At 42.5% G+C, this 13074-nt stretch overlaps 4 protein-coding genes across 4 annotated transcripts; 2 read left to right on the plus strand and 2 right to left on the minus strand.

The window, feature by feature from the left end:
- Window positions 1-1230: 1230 nt before the first annotated feature.
- EAE98_011339 (uncharacterized protein) lies at window positions 1231-2073 on the minus strand (the record flags this gene model as incomplete). The annotated part of the gene is made up of 2 exons (XM_038958961.1): window positions 1231-1851; window positions 1963-2073. 2 exons carry the CDS (start codon window positions 2071-2073, stop codon window positions 1231-1233), a joined length of 732 nt encoding a protein of 243 aa, XP_038804640.1.
- Window positions 2074-2472: 399 nt separating this feature from the next.
- On the plus strand, window positions 2473-4169 carry EAE98_011340 (uncharacterized protein). The gene is made up of 2 exons (XM_038958962.1): window positions 2473-2754; window positions 2845-4169. Exons 1-2 carry the CDS (start codon window positions 2628-2630, stop codon window positions 3798-3800), a joined length of 1083 nt encoding a protein of 360 aa, XP_038804641.1. The 5' UTR covers window positions 2473-2627; the 3' UTR covers window positions 3801-4169.
- A 2126-nt stretch (window positions 4170-6295) lies between these two features.
- Window positions 6296-10036, plus strand: EAE98_011341 (uncharacterized protein; the record flags this gene model as incomplete). Its single annotated transcript, XM_038958963.1, has 3 exons — window positions 6296-6403; window positions 6453-6942; window positions 6996-10036. The coding sequence occupies 3 exons, from the start codon at window positions 6296-6298 to the stop codon at window positions 10034-10036; spliced, it is 3639 nt and encodes a 1212-aa protein (XP_038804642.1).
- A 1416-nt stretch (window positions 10037-11452) lies between these two features.
- Window positions 11453-12196, minus strand: EAE98_011342 (uncharacterized protein; the record flags this gene model as incomplete). The annotated part of the gene is made up of 1 exon (XM_038958964.1): window positions 11453-12196. The coding sequence occupies one exon, from the start codon at window positions 12194-12196 to the stop codon at window positions 11453-11455; it is 744 nt and encodes a 247-aa protein (XP_038804643.1).
- Window positions 12197-13074: the final 878 nt, after the last annotated feature.

Genomic DNA, 13074 nt, shown 5'->3' on the forward strand with positions numbered 1-13074 from the left:
AGATATTATTATATTGAATTGAATTGAGTTGAATTGAGTTGAATTGAGTTGCCTTGCAGTTGAGTTGAGTGCGTTGAATAAACTCTATTACATCCCTTGTATTGAATTCCCTTTAAACGCCAAGGGATACCTAGTATCTCCCTTCTTGACTCGATGAAAATAATATAAAATGACTGACACTAGAATGAAATGAATTAGAAATACATACAGTCCGCTTCAGAGGAGAGACTATAAGAAAAGGGGAGAAGGAAAGGGGTAGTGTATTTATTTATTCGGTTATGTTGAATTTTCTGAATTTTCTGAATTTCTGATCTTATTGAGGAATGGAGAGAGGGGAGGGGAGAGCAGGGGGAAAGGAGCGGGAAAGGAGGGGAAAGGAGGGGAAAGGAGGGGAACGGAGGGGAAAGGAGGGGAAAGGAGGAAGGAGGGGGAAGAGGGGAAAAGGAGGGGAGGTTTATATGTAAAAGGAATGGAGGTTTTGGTTTTGGTTCTAGTTGTGATTATGATTCTGTTTGTACTTGTAGTTGAGATATCAGAGTGAATACTACAGCCCCCTCTAGCGTGGTTTTACTAGCTTTCTAGCACCTTAAATAGCCTCAACCTTTTATAGAATACAATCAAGCTTTTCGACCCCCTTCAATATATATTTAGTCTTTTTTCTAATTATAATTATGATTATGATTCTATATCTTTTATATCTTTTATATCTTTTATATCTTTTATATCTTTTATATCTTTTATATCTTTTATATCTTTTATATCTTTTATATCTTTATAAATATCTTTAGTAAATATCTACAATATCTCCAAGTACCTATTAGGTACCTAGTACATAGACAAAAAAAAAGGGATTAAACTGCTTGCTTGCTTGCTTGCTTGCTTTTGGTGTGAAACCTGTCTGGATTCTTCTTTTTTCTGCATTTTACCAGACAGCTGGAGAGGAGCAGTAGGAATGGAATGGAATAAGAAGTATACGTTTTTTATTTCTCGAGTTATATACAGTTTTTAATACAAGTACAATCTTTATATCTTCTTTGATTCTCTCTTTGTTGCTTCAAACTAAGATTCAGGAGACCTATCTCCTTTCGAAGATCGTTACGCCTATGCAATAGCAGATGTGGTTTCCATAACCCCTCTCCCCTCTGCGACATAATTTTCCGTAAAAGTACCAATACCCCCAAACTCCTCGCCTCAAATTGAAATATAATGCACAAATATCTCTCCTCAAAATTAATAATCATCTCCACCACCCCCGTCCCCTCCATCATCATCATCATCCTCACCATTCTCAAAGTACTGCTCCGCATCATAATCTCCACCCATATCCTCCTCATCATCCTCATAATCATTATCCTGCTCCTCCTCAATTTCTTCCTCTCCCAAATCCTCTTCTCCCTCTGCCCCCTCTACCCCAGTCGCTTGTTGAATCTTCGCCAACAGCGCTCGAGTCTTCTCCGAAGGATCTTCCTCTCCCATCGCCGCCAACGCAGCATTATCCTTCGCAGTCTTTGCTTCCTCCTCTCCACTCAACACGGACCATAACTCCTGCGGATAAAATTCCTTGTTAAAATTCATCCCGCTCACTAGAGGTATCGCTCGCTTTTTTCGCTGATACTTCATGCTGTATGTTTCGACGCCGAGGAAGGGATCGAAATCCGCTTTAGTTTGTCGTCCGTATTGTTCGTTGAATTGCTTTTCTCCAAAGGTTCGGACGGGCGCATCGGTGTCGCGTTTGGTAGAGTGCGTGTAGAGGGGTCCGCGGTGGATCTTGTCGCGGAGCGTGCGGTAGTATTTTACTTGCGTGCGTTCTTGGGGGGTGAGAGGGGATGGTCGTTTGAGGTTGGGATGCCGCTGAAATGTATGTTAGTAGATGTTTTTTGTATGAGCGCATCAAAATTCAAGGATAGAAATTGGATATAGAATGAGGCTCCAAAGACTTGGAGAAGGTGTGATGGAACGTACTGGATAATCTTCACTTGGGGTGAAGTCTAATTTCAAGGTAGCGTCATGCTCCCATGTTGCGCCTTTTATACCGCCTCCTCTGGCACCTCCTCTACCTCCACGAAAGGCCATCCTATACTAGATTCTGAAATCCTTGTGACGATTGACGGTTGCCGAGCTTCGATGATTCGCAACAAGGCAGGATGTGTTTTGAGTAGCACCTGGTTTTGTGGAAATATATTGTGGTTCAATTGGCTTGGGATGTTTGCGATAAGTGATATTCAGGATATATGCGAACTCAATCAGAACTCAAAGATTGGTAGTTGCTTGAATAACTTTGCGCGTCACTTTTTGTAAAAAAATCAAAATTGGGGGAATGATGGGAATTTGGTCTTAGCTAGATATTATTCCCCAAGATTTTCTGCCAAACTAAAAAGGCGGTGAAACTAACTAAAATGGCGGGGTGTGAGTGTAAGCTGCGCTGCATCTACCTAAATACAATCTTGATCGTTATACCATTGATAATCATCGATAACACTCTTTACTTTTCTACGTTAATCTTCTAATTTCGAATAATCAACAAATATTAAAATCCTGCGAAGACCTGTCTCAGATTCTTACATCACTGTGCAATATACAATCATTGAATAAGGTTAATACAACGGCTCAGAAACACATTGTCCAACATGGACATAGACGATACCCCCATATTCAAATTGGAGGAGCTTGAAGCTCATCTCCAGGATTTGGTTAAATCTCCAGATACCCCAATCGATACAAAACTTTTCGATGCCGTAGAGCTGCAACTTACAGGTATGTGCTGTCTTCTACTCTACATACTAGAAGAGCTCTAAAGCAAGCTGTCGTGTTCCACAATCTTCACGGCTTCTAATCTCCTTTTAGAATACAATATCTCCCCTCTGATCCCGAAGCTACTTCCTACCATTACTCAGATCCTCCTTACCACACAACAAGACCCTACAGTACTCGCCAGTCTATCCGTAAAGTTGTTACAGCCAATCACATTTCCCCAAGCTCTCCAGTTGGCTTCCGAAGACGCTTTGATTCTCGCACTTCGATCTCCCATACCTGCTGCAAATATTCTTGCCATAACAATCATTCAAAAGGCCACCAAAAGTTCCGCAGACGTAGCGAATCTATCTGGTATGAGAGGAGTGGTCGAGAATTATATCCGAATATGGCTTAGCAGCCCTCATGTCGGAGTTGGAGAGAAAGCTACGCGAGTGCTAGGAGAACTCTTAGATGTCGACTCTGTTCGAGAATTGACACACATCACAAATGGAGTAGGAAACATGGATATCGACTCTCAGCGACCACCTGGACAAGGAGCGCTTTGGCGAAGAATATTTCAAGACGTCGAAATCTACGAAATACTTTTCTCGCTCTGTAGCTTGAAGACTATCGGCAAAGGTGATGGCCAATTGGATGAGAAACAAAAGACACTTGCTCAAGCTCGTTTATTGAGAATTCTTCCTCGTTTGGTAACCGTGGGCTTTGATTACCTCACCCGTCCAACGTTGAGCCAAGTCGACAAGGAGTATATATCGCCACAGGATGATGGGAAACTCGGGCTACTCTACTTCGCGGCAATGGAAATGGTGGATAAAGAAGACCTGCTTATGCACATGACGCTGACTATTTTCTTTTTGGAATTACTGGAGGCACTGAGTACTGTGGAATGGTTCTTCGGCCCGAGACAGACTTATGTCGCTGAAATGATGAGGAAAGCTATGGAGTCAGACGTGGAGTTACGTCAATCGATTGAGGGTGTGACTCTATCGCCAGAATCAACCTCTCAGACGAAAGAATTGATAAATTCTTTAAAGCTACTATCTTAGATGCGGCGTTAGTTATTCAAGCCATACCCTTTGATTTCAACAGCATATAGAGTTTGCAGCTCGGATCGTCGTCTTGAAAACCTTGATAGCATATCTCCCGCTTCTCCCGTGTGTAACCTGTAGTTAAGGGGGCATCGCTAGAGAATCATTGACTAATGACATGATATAAAAAGGGTCATATTGGTAATGGAATAGTTTAAGAAATGACCAAAGAAATTGGTAACAGCACAATTACAGGTTGCATAGGTTTGGCTTCTTGGTGCTGCATCTAATCATAACGTTGGCGTGCGGTTAATACCGTTGATATCAATATTCCAAGCATTAGCTGAAAGTTGTAGAAGAGAAAATGAACATGTTGCATTGCCTTCAATATTACTACCTTTCTACATACTATGTTCGTACATGATCATGTCAATATATTCAGTATATGACTGTTGTTGCATCTGAATTTAGCCTTAATGTATTAGTCAATGAGACAGCAGCACAACTTCCACACATGATTATATATTCGATTTGTTATCATTTTTCAAGACTTGTTAGCATTGTTAAGTTACCCTACGAGCCTACAAAGTTGTCCAATATAAGAAAGATACTGCACTACAACTCTACTATTTGTGTCCAAGTTTAGAAGTATATACACTCTTTCTTGGCCCAAATCAATCAATACGAAGCAATTTTGAAGACTCTTAAGAATTGCACCGGTTCTTCCATTAAAGTTTTTTATCCAATGGGTCTGAGTTCAAGATGATCAACAGGCATCATTCACGTAATCTGGGATGGCTCGGACGGTAAGAGGGAAAAAAAGAGAAGTGGGTGTGGTGACCATGTGGGTTTGGTGAACTCCCAAGAATATCAATGCTTTGATATGTTGATAGAGTTTGAGTTTGATAGGGATGATAGATGTTGAATGGACGATCCTGTTGATCAATTTTAAGCTTGATTCGACAGCGTGAAATGTTGGGGGATCAACACAGTTAACGTTAAGATACTGTATCTATCTGGGTATGTATAGTGCTTTCGCATTTTTGGGCGATAGCCTCTTATTTATCTCTTCTCCAGGATATTATTTTTAAATTTTCAAACCTCGGCATGATCGAATATTGTACAGGTATGATGTATCATTATAAGTGCTTACCTGTCAAGGGGGCCCTCAGCGGCGCAGTATAGTCATTGGACTTTGTCTAGCCGTGTAGAAATTTTACTCTCTCAAGAATCCTTCACCCCATCTTTCTTTTTAGGCAACGGTTGCTCCTAGTTCAGGTTGGCTGTTACATCAATTGATGCTAATGGTAACTAATCTCTTCATTCGGTTATTTGCTGACACCTTTTAGTTTCTTAAGATTACCCAACCATGAGCCAACATTGGATTTTGATTGTGTTAGTGGATCCCTTTTAGAAAAGACAAGCTTTTACATGATTAGTGGACCTATCGTAAGGATGAATAGACACGGCCCACGAGTCGGTGATAGCGGTCGGATCGCTTAGTTTTAGATCCTGTTCCTGACTAGTCATCTATCAAGACTCAAGAGGCGGGATTTCGGGATCTAAAGAAAGGTTTTTTTTTGGATGAAATCGAATGAGCGTCTAGATAAAGTACACATCCATTATGTACCCCTTGAGCTAATAAGATCTTGAAGCAAAAGTGGAATCATTTTGACTTTTTGAAGTGAAGAGGGAAGGACGGGACTCTAGACTCCAGTGTTAGTAGTATATGTGACACATTCGAACAGGACCCGATGATTCGGACCAAATTTATGGGAGAACGTTATACCGATCTTACTTTTTGTCAATATTGGGGAAATTATCACAGTGTTCAATCCCCACTCCCACAACCAATTGTTTATCCTTATGAAGTAACCATTGCGCGCAAAGTGGATTGAGGGACCGGCCGAATTGATGCTTTAAGCACAATTGCCCCTCGGGTAAATCAGCCGAAGAGGCTACTCCGTTCCTGCAGCATCACCCTAGGACGGGCTTATTCCTCCAAATGAACTCAATTCGTCCTTCTCATTGGCTGTTCGAACCTCAAAGTCTCCGCGCTACCTTGATTTATCTACCTTTCGGGAAATTACCTGCCAAGAGTGCCTTGGACGGTCTTCCCTTTCGTTCTTTGCATATTTAGCGAGTTGTATCATGGCTGTCATTGGGTACCTCACATGCAATTCGACAATATCTGAGCATCATTTAGCCAGAAGTCGTTGTGTAACCCCTGGTTCCTGATGAACCGTTCGATTTCGGTCTCGACAATGACGGGATTAAGAGAAATGTTACATATCCCTGTTCTATACAGTTCCTTTTTCCTTTTCTTCCTCTCTTCTCCCTCTCATTCTTGAATTCTAGACATTAAGTTTCTCATCCACCGGTGACCTTCGTACCGTGCAAACATTTGTTTGCGTCCTGTCTTTGACAACCAAACCAGCCCAATCACATTCTTTACCTGGCTTCGGCCTCTTGAAACTTTCATTTTTTCGTATATACTTAATATCCTTTTAATAATGTCTTCATCGAAGTTTTTCACCGTGGCTGCGGCTACTTTTGCATTCATTGCTCCTGCTGCCGCTCTCTATGATGCATCATCACCTGCAAATTTGGCTTTGTATTGGGTATGACTTACAACCAGATTCAAAGTACTATTACTGATTATGACGATAGGGTTCCGGGCCATCTCAAACCAATCTTTCATATTACTGCGAGCAATCTACAGTGGACATCATTCCATTAGCTTTTATGAATGTTTTCCCAGCACAAGGTGATGGCTATCCAGCTGAGAACTTTGGTAACGCTTGTTATGGTCAACCAATCTTCACACCAGGTCCAGGTTATCCATTAGGGGATGTAGACACTTCGAAAGATCAACTTTATGTTCAATGTCCAGGCATTCAAGAGGGAATTCCCTACTGTCAATCATTGGGAAAGAAGATATTACTTTCTCTCGGAGGAGCCTCAAACACTTATCAACTCACAGGCGCAGCTGACGGAGAATACTTTGCCGATTTCTTATGGGGAAGTTATGGACCTTTCAAACAATCTTGGGTGGATGCTGGTGGAATTAGACCAATGGATGGTGGTTACTATGGAACTGACCCTAGTGTTCATATTGATATTGATGGATTCGATTTCGATATCGAGTTTGGTCCTACTGGTAAGATGGACCATCAAAGTAACTCGTATGATAGCACGACTGACATGTATCAGACTACTCCGAAGGTTACATTGCAATGATCAACAGACTCCGAGAACATTTCGCCGAGAACCCATCGAAGAAGTACTTCATTTCAGGAGCTCCACAATGTCCATTGCCAGAGCCAAATATGGGAGCCATGATTGCTGGTGCCCAATTCGATCTTTTATGGATTCAATTTTATAACAATGCCGCAGCTCAATGCACAGCTCGTCAATGGGCCGACAACTATGCTTTAACTGGACAAGAAGACTCTGTAGGATTTACCTATGATAAATGGGTATCGACCATTAACAGTGGTGCAAGTGCTGGGGCCTCGATTTATCTTGGTCTTCTTGGTTCAACCTTCGCAGGAACCGCATCTGACTACATTTCTCCACTCGAGGCTCAAAGCTTGATTGAATCTTATCACAACAAACCTCAATTTGGAGGTGTCATGATTTGGGAAGCTACATATTCTCAAGAAAACACAGATGCGGAACTTAAAGGAGATTCTTACCACGGATTTATTAAGTCTTGTTTGGATTCCTACGCACCACCTCCTCCCACTTCGACATCCTCGATTGTTCACAGTACTACTATTAGTAGTTCCAGCTCCACTTCAGAAGTCTCTATTACTTCCAGTGTTCCAACATCGACTGACTCATCTGCTGCTGCTAGTAGCACTGTGATCTCGATCTCAACTACTTCGACCTCGGTCTCGGAATCTTCTGCCACATCAACTTTGATTTCTTCGGAATCTTCTACTGCTACATCTTCGAGTTCGTCAGAGACTTCAACTACTCCATCGCTTACTTCTACATCAGTTTCCCAGACCTCGACAGCCGCATCCTCTTCATCATTGGAATCTTCCGCTGCAGAATCTTCGACTTTCTCTGAAGTTTTGCCAACTCAAGCATCATCTGGCTACACCATTCCAGGATACTCTCACAATGCAACATCTTCTTTGACCCATTCGCAAGTTCATTCCTCCAAGCCAGCTGGAAGTGGCACATTGCCAGTTCATTCTTCAAAGCCCACTGGTAGCTACACTTTCACCGGACATTCTTCCAAATCTACAAGCATCGCAACAGGCTACACCTCGAAGTCTCACTCCGCCAAGCCATCGTCTAAACCATCGTCCGGTTACTCTTCAGTATACTCCTTTAATTCTACTACCAGTGGAAGTGTTCAATCGTCTAAGCCATATGCCACCAAGCCTGTCGTTACAGGTACTGGAGCATCCACCAAGCCATATCCAACGAAGTCTTCTGTGGCTGGTACCGGTCAATCTAGCAAACCACGCCCTACCAAATCCCTTGGAACGGGTGTTAAATCTTGCAAGAGCAGATCTAAGACTAGGACTAAGACCAAGACCAAGACTAAGACATCATCTACAGGCCCATCAGGATACCCAGCAACTACTTCTTCCATTGTTATCTCATCTACTGCGCCATATGGAAATAGTACCTACAGTCACTCAGAAACTATTCCAGCTTCCACCGCCACATCTTCAGTCGAGGGAATTACTGTATCTTCAGGTACTGCCACCGAAACTGGACCTGGATTTAGTGCAACCGAATCAACCGTCGTAGGATCTTCTACAATCAGTACCAGTGAGCTCTCAACTGGATCTGCTACCAACAGCGGATCTGTAACATCAGAAACTGGTTCTGTCTCCGCTAGTAAATCTGTTTCATCCGGAACTGGTTCAACAACTTCGGCTATTCAATATACGACTTCGACTGCCTATGTTACTACAGTCTATACCATTACTTCTTGTGCCGCAACAGTTACTGATTGCCCAGGAAGAATTGGATCTGTAACCACTGAAACTATTTCCTCTTACACTACTGTCTGCCCCGTCACTGCCACTGCCACCTCGACATCTTCTGCTGAAGGAATTTCCGTATCTTCAAAACCATCTTCGGCCCCAGGAGTCACTGCATCGCAAACATCATCTTCTTCTGCACAAGGACTTACCACATCCACATCTCCAGTATCCTCATCTTCGGCCCAAGGAAGTGCTACATCACCAATCACTTCAATTGTCCAATACACCACCTCTACAGCTTACGTAACCTCCGTTTATACCATCACATCTTGCGCAGCCACCGTAACCGATTGCCCAGGAAGAATTGGTTCCGTAACCACCGAGACAATTTCCTCCTACACTACCGTTTGCCCTGTAACAGAAACCAGTGGAAATAGTGGCCTTGTTAGCTCGACATCTTCCTCCGCTGGAGTACCCGTTCCAACCACAGCAATTACTTCATATGGAACTTCAACTGTTTACCAAACATCTGTTTATACCATCACCTCATGTGCTCCAAGTGTAACGGATTGCCCAGCTAGATCTGGTCAAGTCACAACTGAGACTATCTCTTCATACACTTCCGTGTATCCAATCACTGTTTCTAGCACCGCTATCAATGTACCTACCTATGGAGCTTCTTCTGCTGCTGGAATCGAAACTTCAGTACCAGCCGTCAAGATTTCATCCACCGCTGTCATTTTCACTTCGGCCCCTTCAGTTAAAACTTCATCCCTTGCCGGCGTATCATCAGCAATTCCAACCAAGGGAGCTTCCTCCGCCGCTGGCATCGAAACCTCAGTCCCAACCATCGAAGCATCCTCACCCGCAGCTACTCCCGAAGCCGCATCCCCAACAAGCCTCTACACAACCCTAATCTCCACCCTTGTCAATTCCCAAACCACCACCATCTCCGCCATCATCGCTCCTTCAGTCATCACCGTCATCCCCGTTGCAATCGCATCCCCATCTCCCGCCACCAGCATCGCACCACCATACAGCGTGGCGCCACCGTATGGTGCTGGAAACGGCACCTTGGTCGCTACTGGTACCGCATCGTCGATCACCAGAGTGCCAAAACCAACTTCGTATGTGGGTAAAGCGGAGAGCGATAGCACCAGTGTGAAGAGCGGAAGTGTGACGACGCAGACCCCGGGGGCGAGTCCAAGCGCGGTTACTTTTGAGGGAGGGGCGGAGAAATTGCTCAAGGGAGTGGGTGTGTGGGTTGCTGTGGGTATGACGGGTTTGGTGCTTTTGATTTAGGGTTTAGAACTTTAGATGGTTTGTTATGATGAGGGGTTTATGTGTATGTATGTGTGTGTATGTAAGATAGGATAGTTTTCTTGGAGAGGGAGCGGGTGGATGTATTTATGATGAAAAAATCAATTTATCGATTATTCTTTTGTATGTATTTTTATTTTTAAAGTGTTAGTTATGATATATGATGGGTCATTATGTCATCTGTATGTCTTGTGTGTATTGACTACGGGTTTCTTACATTTATATGTTGTGAATTTTCAGTATATGATATTTTGTTCCGATAAATATCACTTCGTAATGAAAAAAGAGAAGGGGAAATTGTTGATTCATTTTGATGGAGTTTGCATTCCGTGGAAGAGGTTTCGTGAAGAATATATTAGGGGTTTATTCATATTGTATTGATCTGTGTGCTAGATAACTTCCTGAAAGTTGATTAATTAGTCAGACTGAAGGCGGTAGAAAAATCTCGGAGCTGCTGGAGTATATTTTAGAATTGTTGGGTTACTTTGAAAGGGAATGAAAGGAGAATCTTTGGATGAATTTAGGTTGGGAAGCATGGGGTTGAGATAATGGAGATGGGGGATGGGGAACAGGAGAGGAAGAGAAGGTAATGGGTTGAGAGTAATTGAATTGAAATGAAGGGAAAGGAGAAGGAGTGAGAATGAATAATGAATAATGGAGAGTTTTGATGGATGGTGGATGGAGCAGGGCCATCGAAATGGAAATCGAAATGAAAAATATACTGCGGATTAAAACCCAGCATATAACGTCTGTGAAGGTTTCGGTTTGATAGACGAGGTAAGCATTAGTCTTGACGTTTTTTTTGGTACATGGGAGAAGATATACGGGTGTTTCGAGATGTATTTTGGGGACATCCATCAGGAAGATATGGATAGGACGGCTAGGCTGAAAAGTAGGAACTCATATGTATGATGGAAGTGGCAAAATGTTAGCATAGAAAAGTATCAATAGAAGAATCTTCTGTGAAATTGTTCAAATGGTATATCTTGAAAGTCTTGTATACATTGTGACAATGGGAGGTTTGGATAGAAAATTCAGTACTATATTATTGGAGTTGTGTGGGCTTCTGGGCAATAAGCGACTAGAACTAGAACATAACTTGGAGAATTTATGCTCGAGGTGTGATTTGTTTATCATTTTAAGATATGATTTTATTAGGTGATGTATTTCTAAGCTAGTATGAATTCTGAGAAGCGACTACTATAAAAGTCGCAACGCAGAATTACTTATACTTAGAAGCTTCCATGACATATCTTAAATGCGTGTTTATATCATCTCATCATTCAATGCGCAATCAATTGACGCTTCTTTTTGGTTCTCTCAAATGAATAGTATGTATTAGTCATTAATTATACTCTGTCATCCATACATAAACCACCGCATTAATCTAGAAGTACTCTACTCCCGCTTCGAATGCTTCCTATGTTTCCTATGCTTTCTATGCTTTCTAGGTGCATTCTCAGGCCGCGCACCCCCCTCGCTTAACAAAACATTCTCACCATTCTTCTCAAACCATTGATCCACAAGATGAGTTGACCATTCCACAGCTCCCGGAACCGGTAGCCGATCATCAAGCTCCATGTAATCAATTTCCGACATATCATCCGTTCCTGACAAAAACTCCGACTCTGTTGAGGATGCTAGGCCCGCCACATGATTTCGTCCCGTCAATAAATCATTCTGGATTCTCGCATTATTCTGAGCTCCTAAATTGCGCTGCGTCTTGGGCTTTCCCTGAAGAGCCACCATCTTCTTCACTGCTTTAGTTTCTCTAGCTTCTCCGGCTCGATTTTCCAACCATGCCCTAATGCTAGAGCTATCATCCGGTCCAATCTTCGTCGTTAAATTATTATATGTTCCAACAGTTCGATAGGCAGGGTGATCAACCTTGCTGACTGCGAGTTTACGGAGCTCGGAATCGAGGTCAGAGATGATGATTTTGATGATCGGTTTCAAAGGACCGATTTCAAGACATTGGATATTCTTCTTGATGGAGTGGATACGTGCTTCGCGGCGAAGAAAAGAGTCTCCGAGTTCGGGTTCGATGCGCTCGTGTAATTTGGTGAGGATGATTTTGATGGGTTTGAGAAGGATGGAGTCGATTGACTGGATGGCTTCGATCTTCTGGCAGATGTTGCACATCTTGTGAAGGGCTTCGTGGTTAGAAGATGGATTGTAGAAGTAAGTGATTTATCTCTGCAAGAGATGGAAGTCGGTTTTTATGTGTGAGGTTTGCTCGAGGTGTGAATAATGAGTGGAAACCTTTACTCAGTAATCGAGTGTTGGAGAAGGTTCACTGTTTGTTGTTGTGATTGGATTTTAGAAATGAACGAGTTCAGAAGTTATTGCATTGACTGGAACTTGAGGAGGTTATAACTCAAAATATGTACAGCCAACCACAAGTGCTACATTACTAGATGCACAATACGGGAATGACGGTTTGGCGTATTGAAAGTAAAGCAGTATGTGTTGGTGATCATCTTAGATTTACGGTTTGTATCCAGATGTGAATAAGAAGGTACGGTTAATTTATCGGATAAAAAAGGGGGAGTTGGCTATGAGTGAATCAGCAACAGCCAGGCATTATGATTTTATGTGCTCAAAAGAGTTACAGTAATCTACACAGTAATGATTGAAATTAATTGAATGATAGAAAATTCAATGTACGTTCACTATCCATGAAAAGGCAATGTATAAACCCAAACCAAACTCTCAAAAACCGCATGATGCGGCTACACACCCGCTCATCTTCATCCAAATCTCTATCATCTTCGGTCCATTTATCCCTTCACCACCGTACAGATTATCATCAACATAACCCAACATGCCGTCGCCTAAAGAAAAATAAACCAAAAACTCAAAGTTCTCATACTCAACGGTCTGAGTATTCGCTTCGAGGTTCCAATATGCTAACATCAACCTATAGACAAACACTTATTCAATGGCATCAACGCCATGTGTCTTATTCACTTATCCTCAGGTATTCTCGTCAGCCACGGTATTCACGGTATTCACGGCAT

This window comes from Botrytis deweyae (assembly GCF_014898535.1).
Source record: "Botrytis deweyae strain B1 chromosome Unknown BDEW_047, whole genome shotgun sequence".
Taxonomy (NCBI): Eukaryota; Fungi; Ascomycota; class Leotiomycetes; order Helotiales; family Sclerotiniaceae; genus Botrytis; species Botrytis deweyae.

Coding starts and splice junctions, on each gene's coding strand:
- EAE98_011340 (XM_038958962.1), top strand. CDS start 2,628: ATGGACATAGACGATACCCCCATATTCAAATTGGAGGAGCTTGAAGCT. Junction 2,755..2,844: donor CGTAGAGCTGCAACTTACAG/GTATGTGCTGTC, acceptor ATCTCCTTTTAG/AATACAATATCTCCCCTCTG.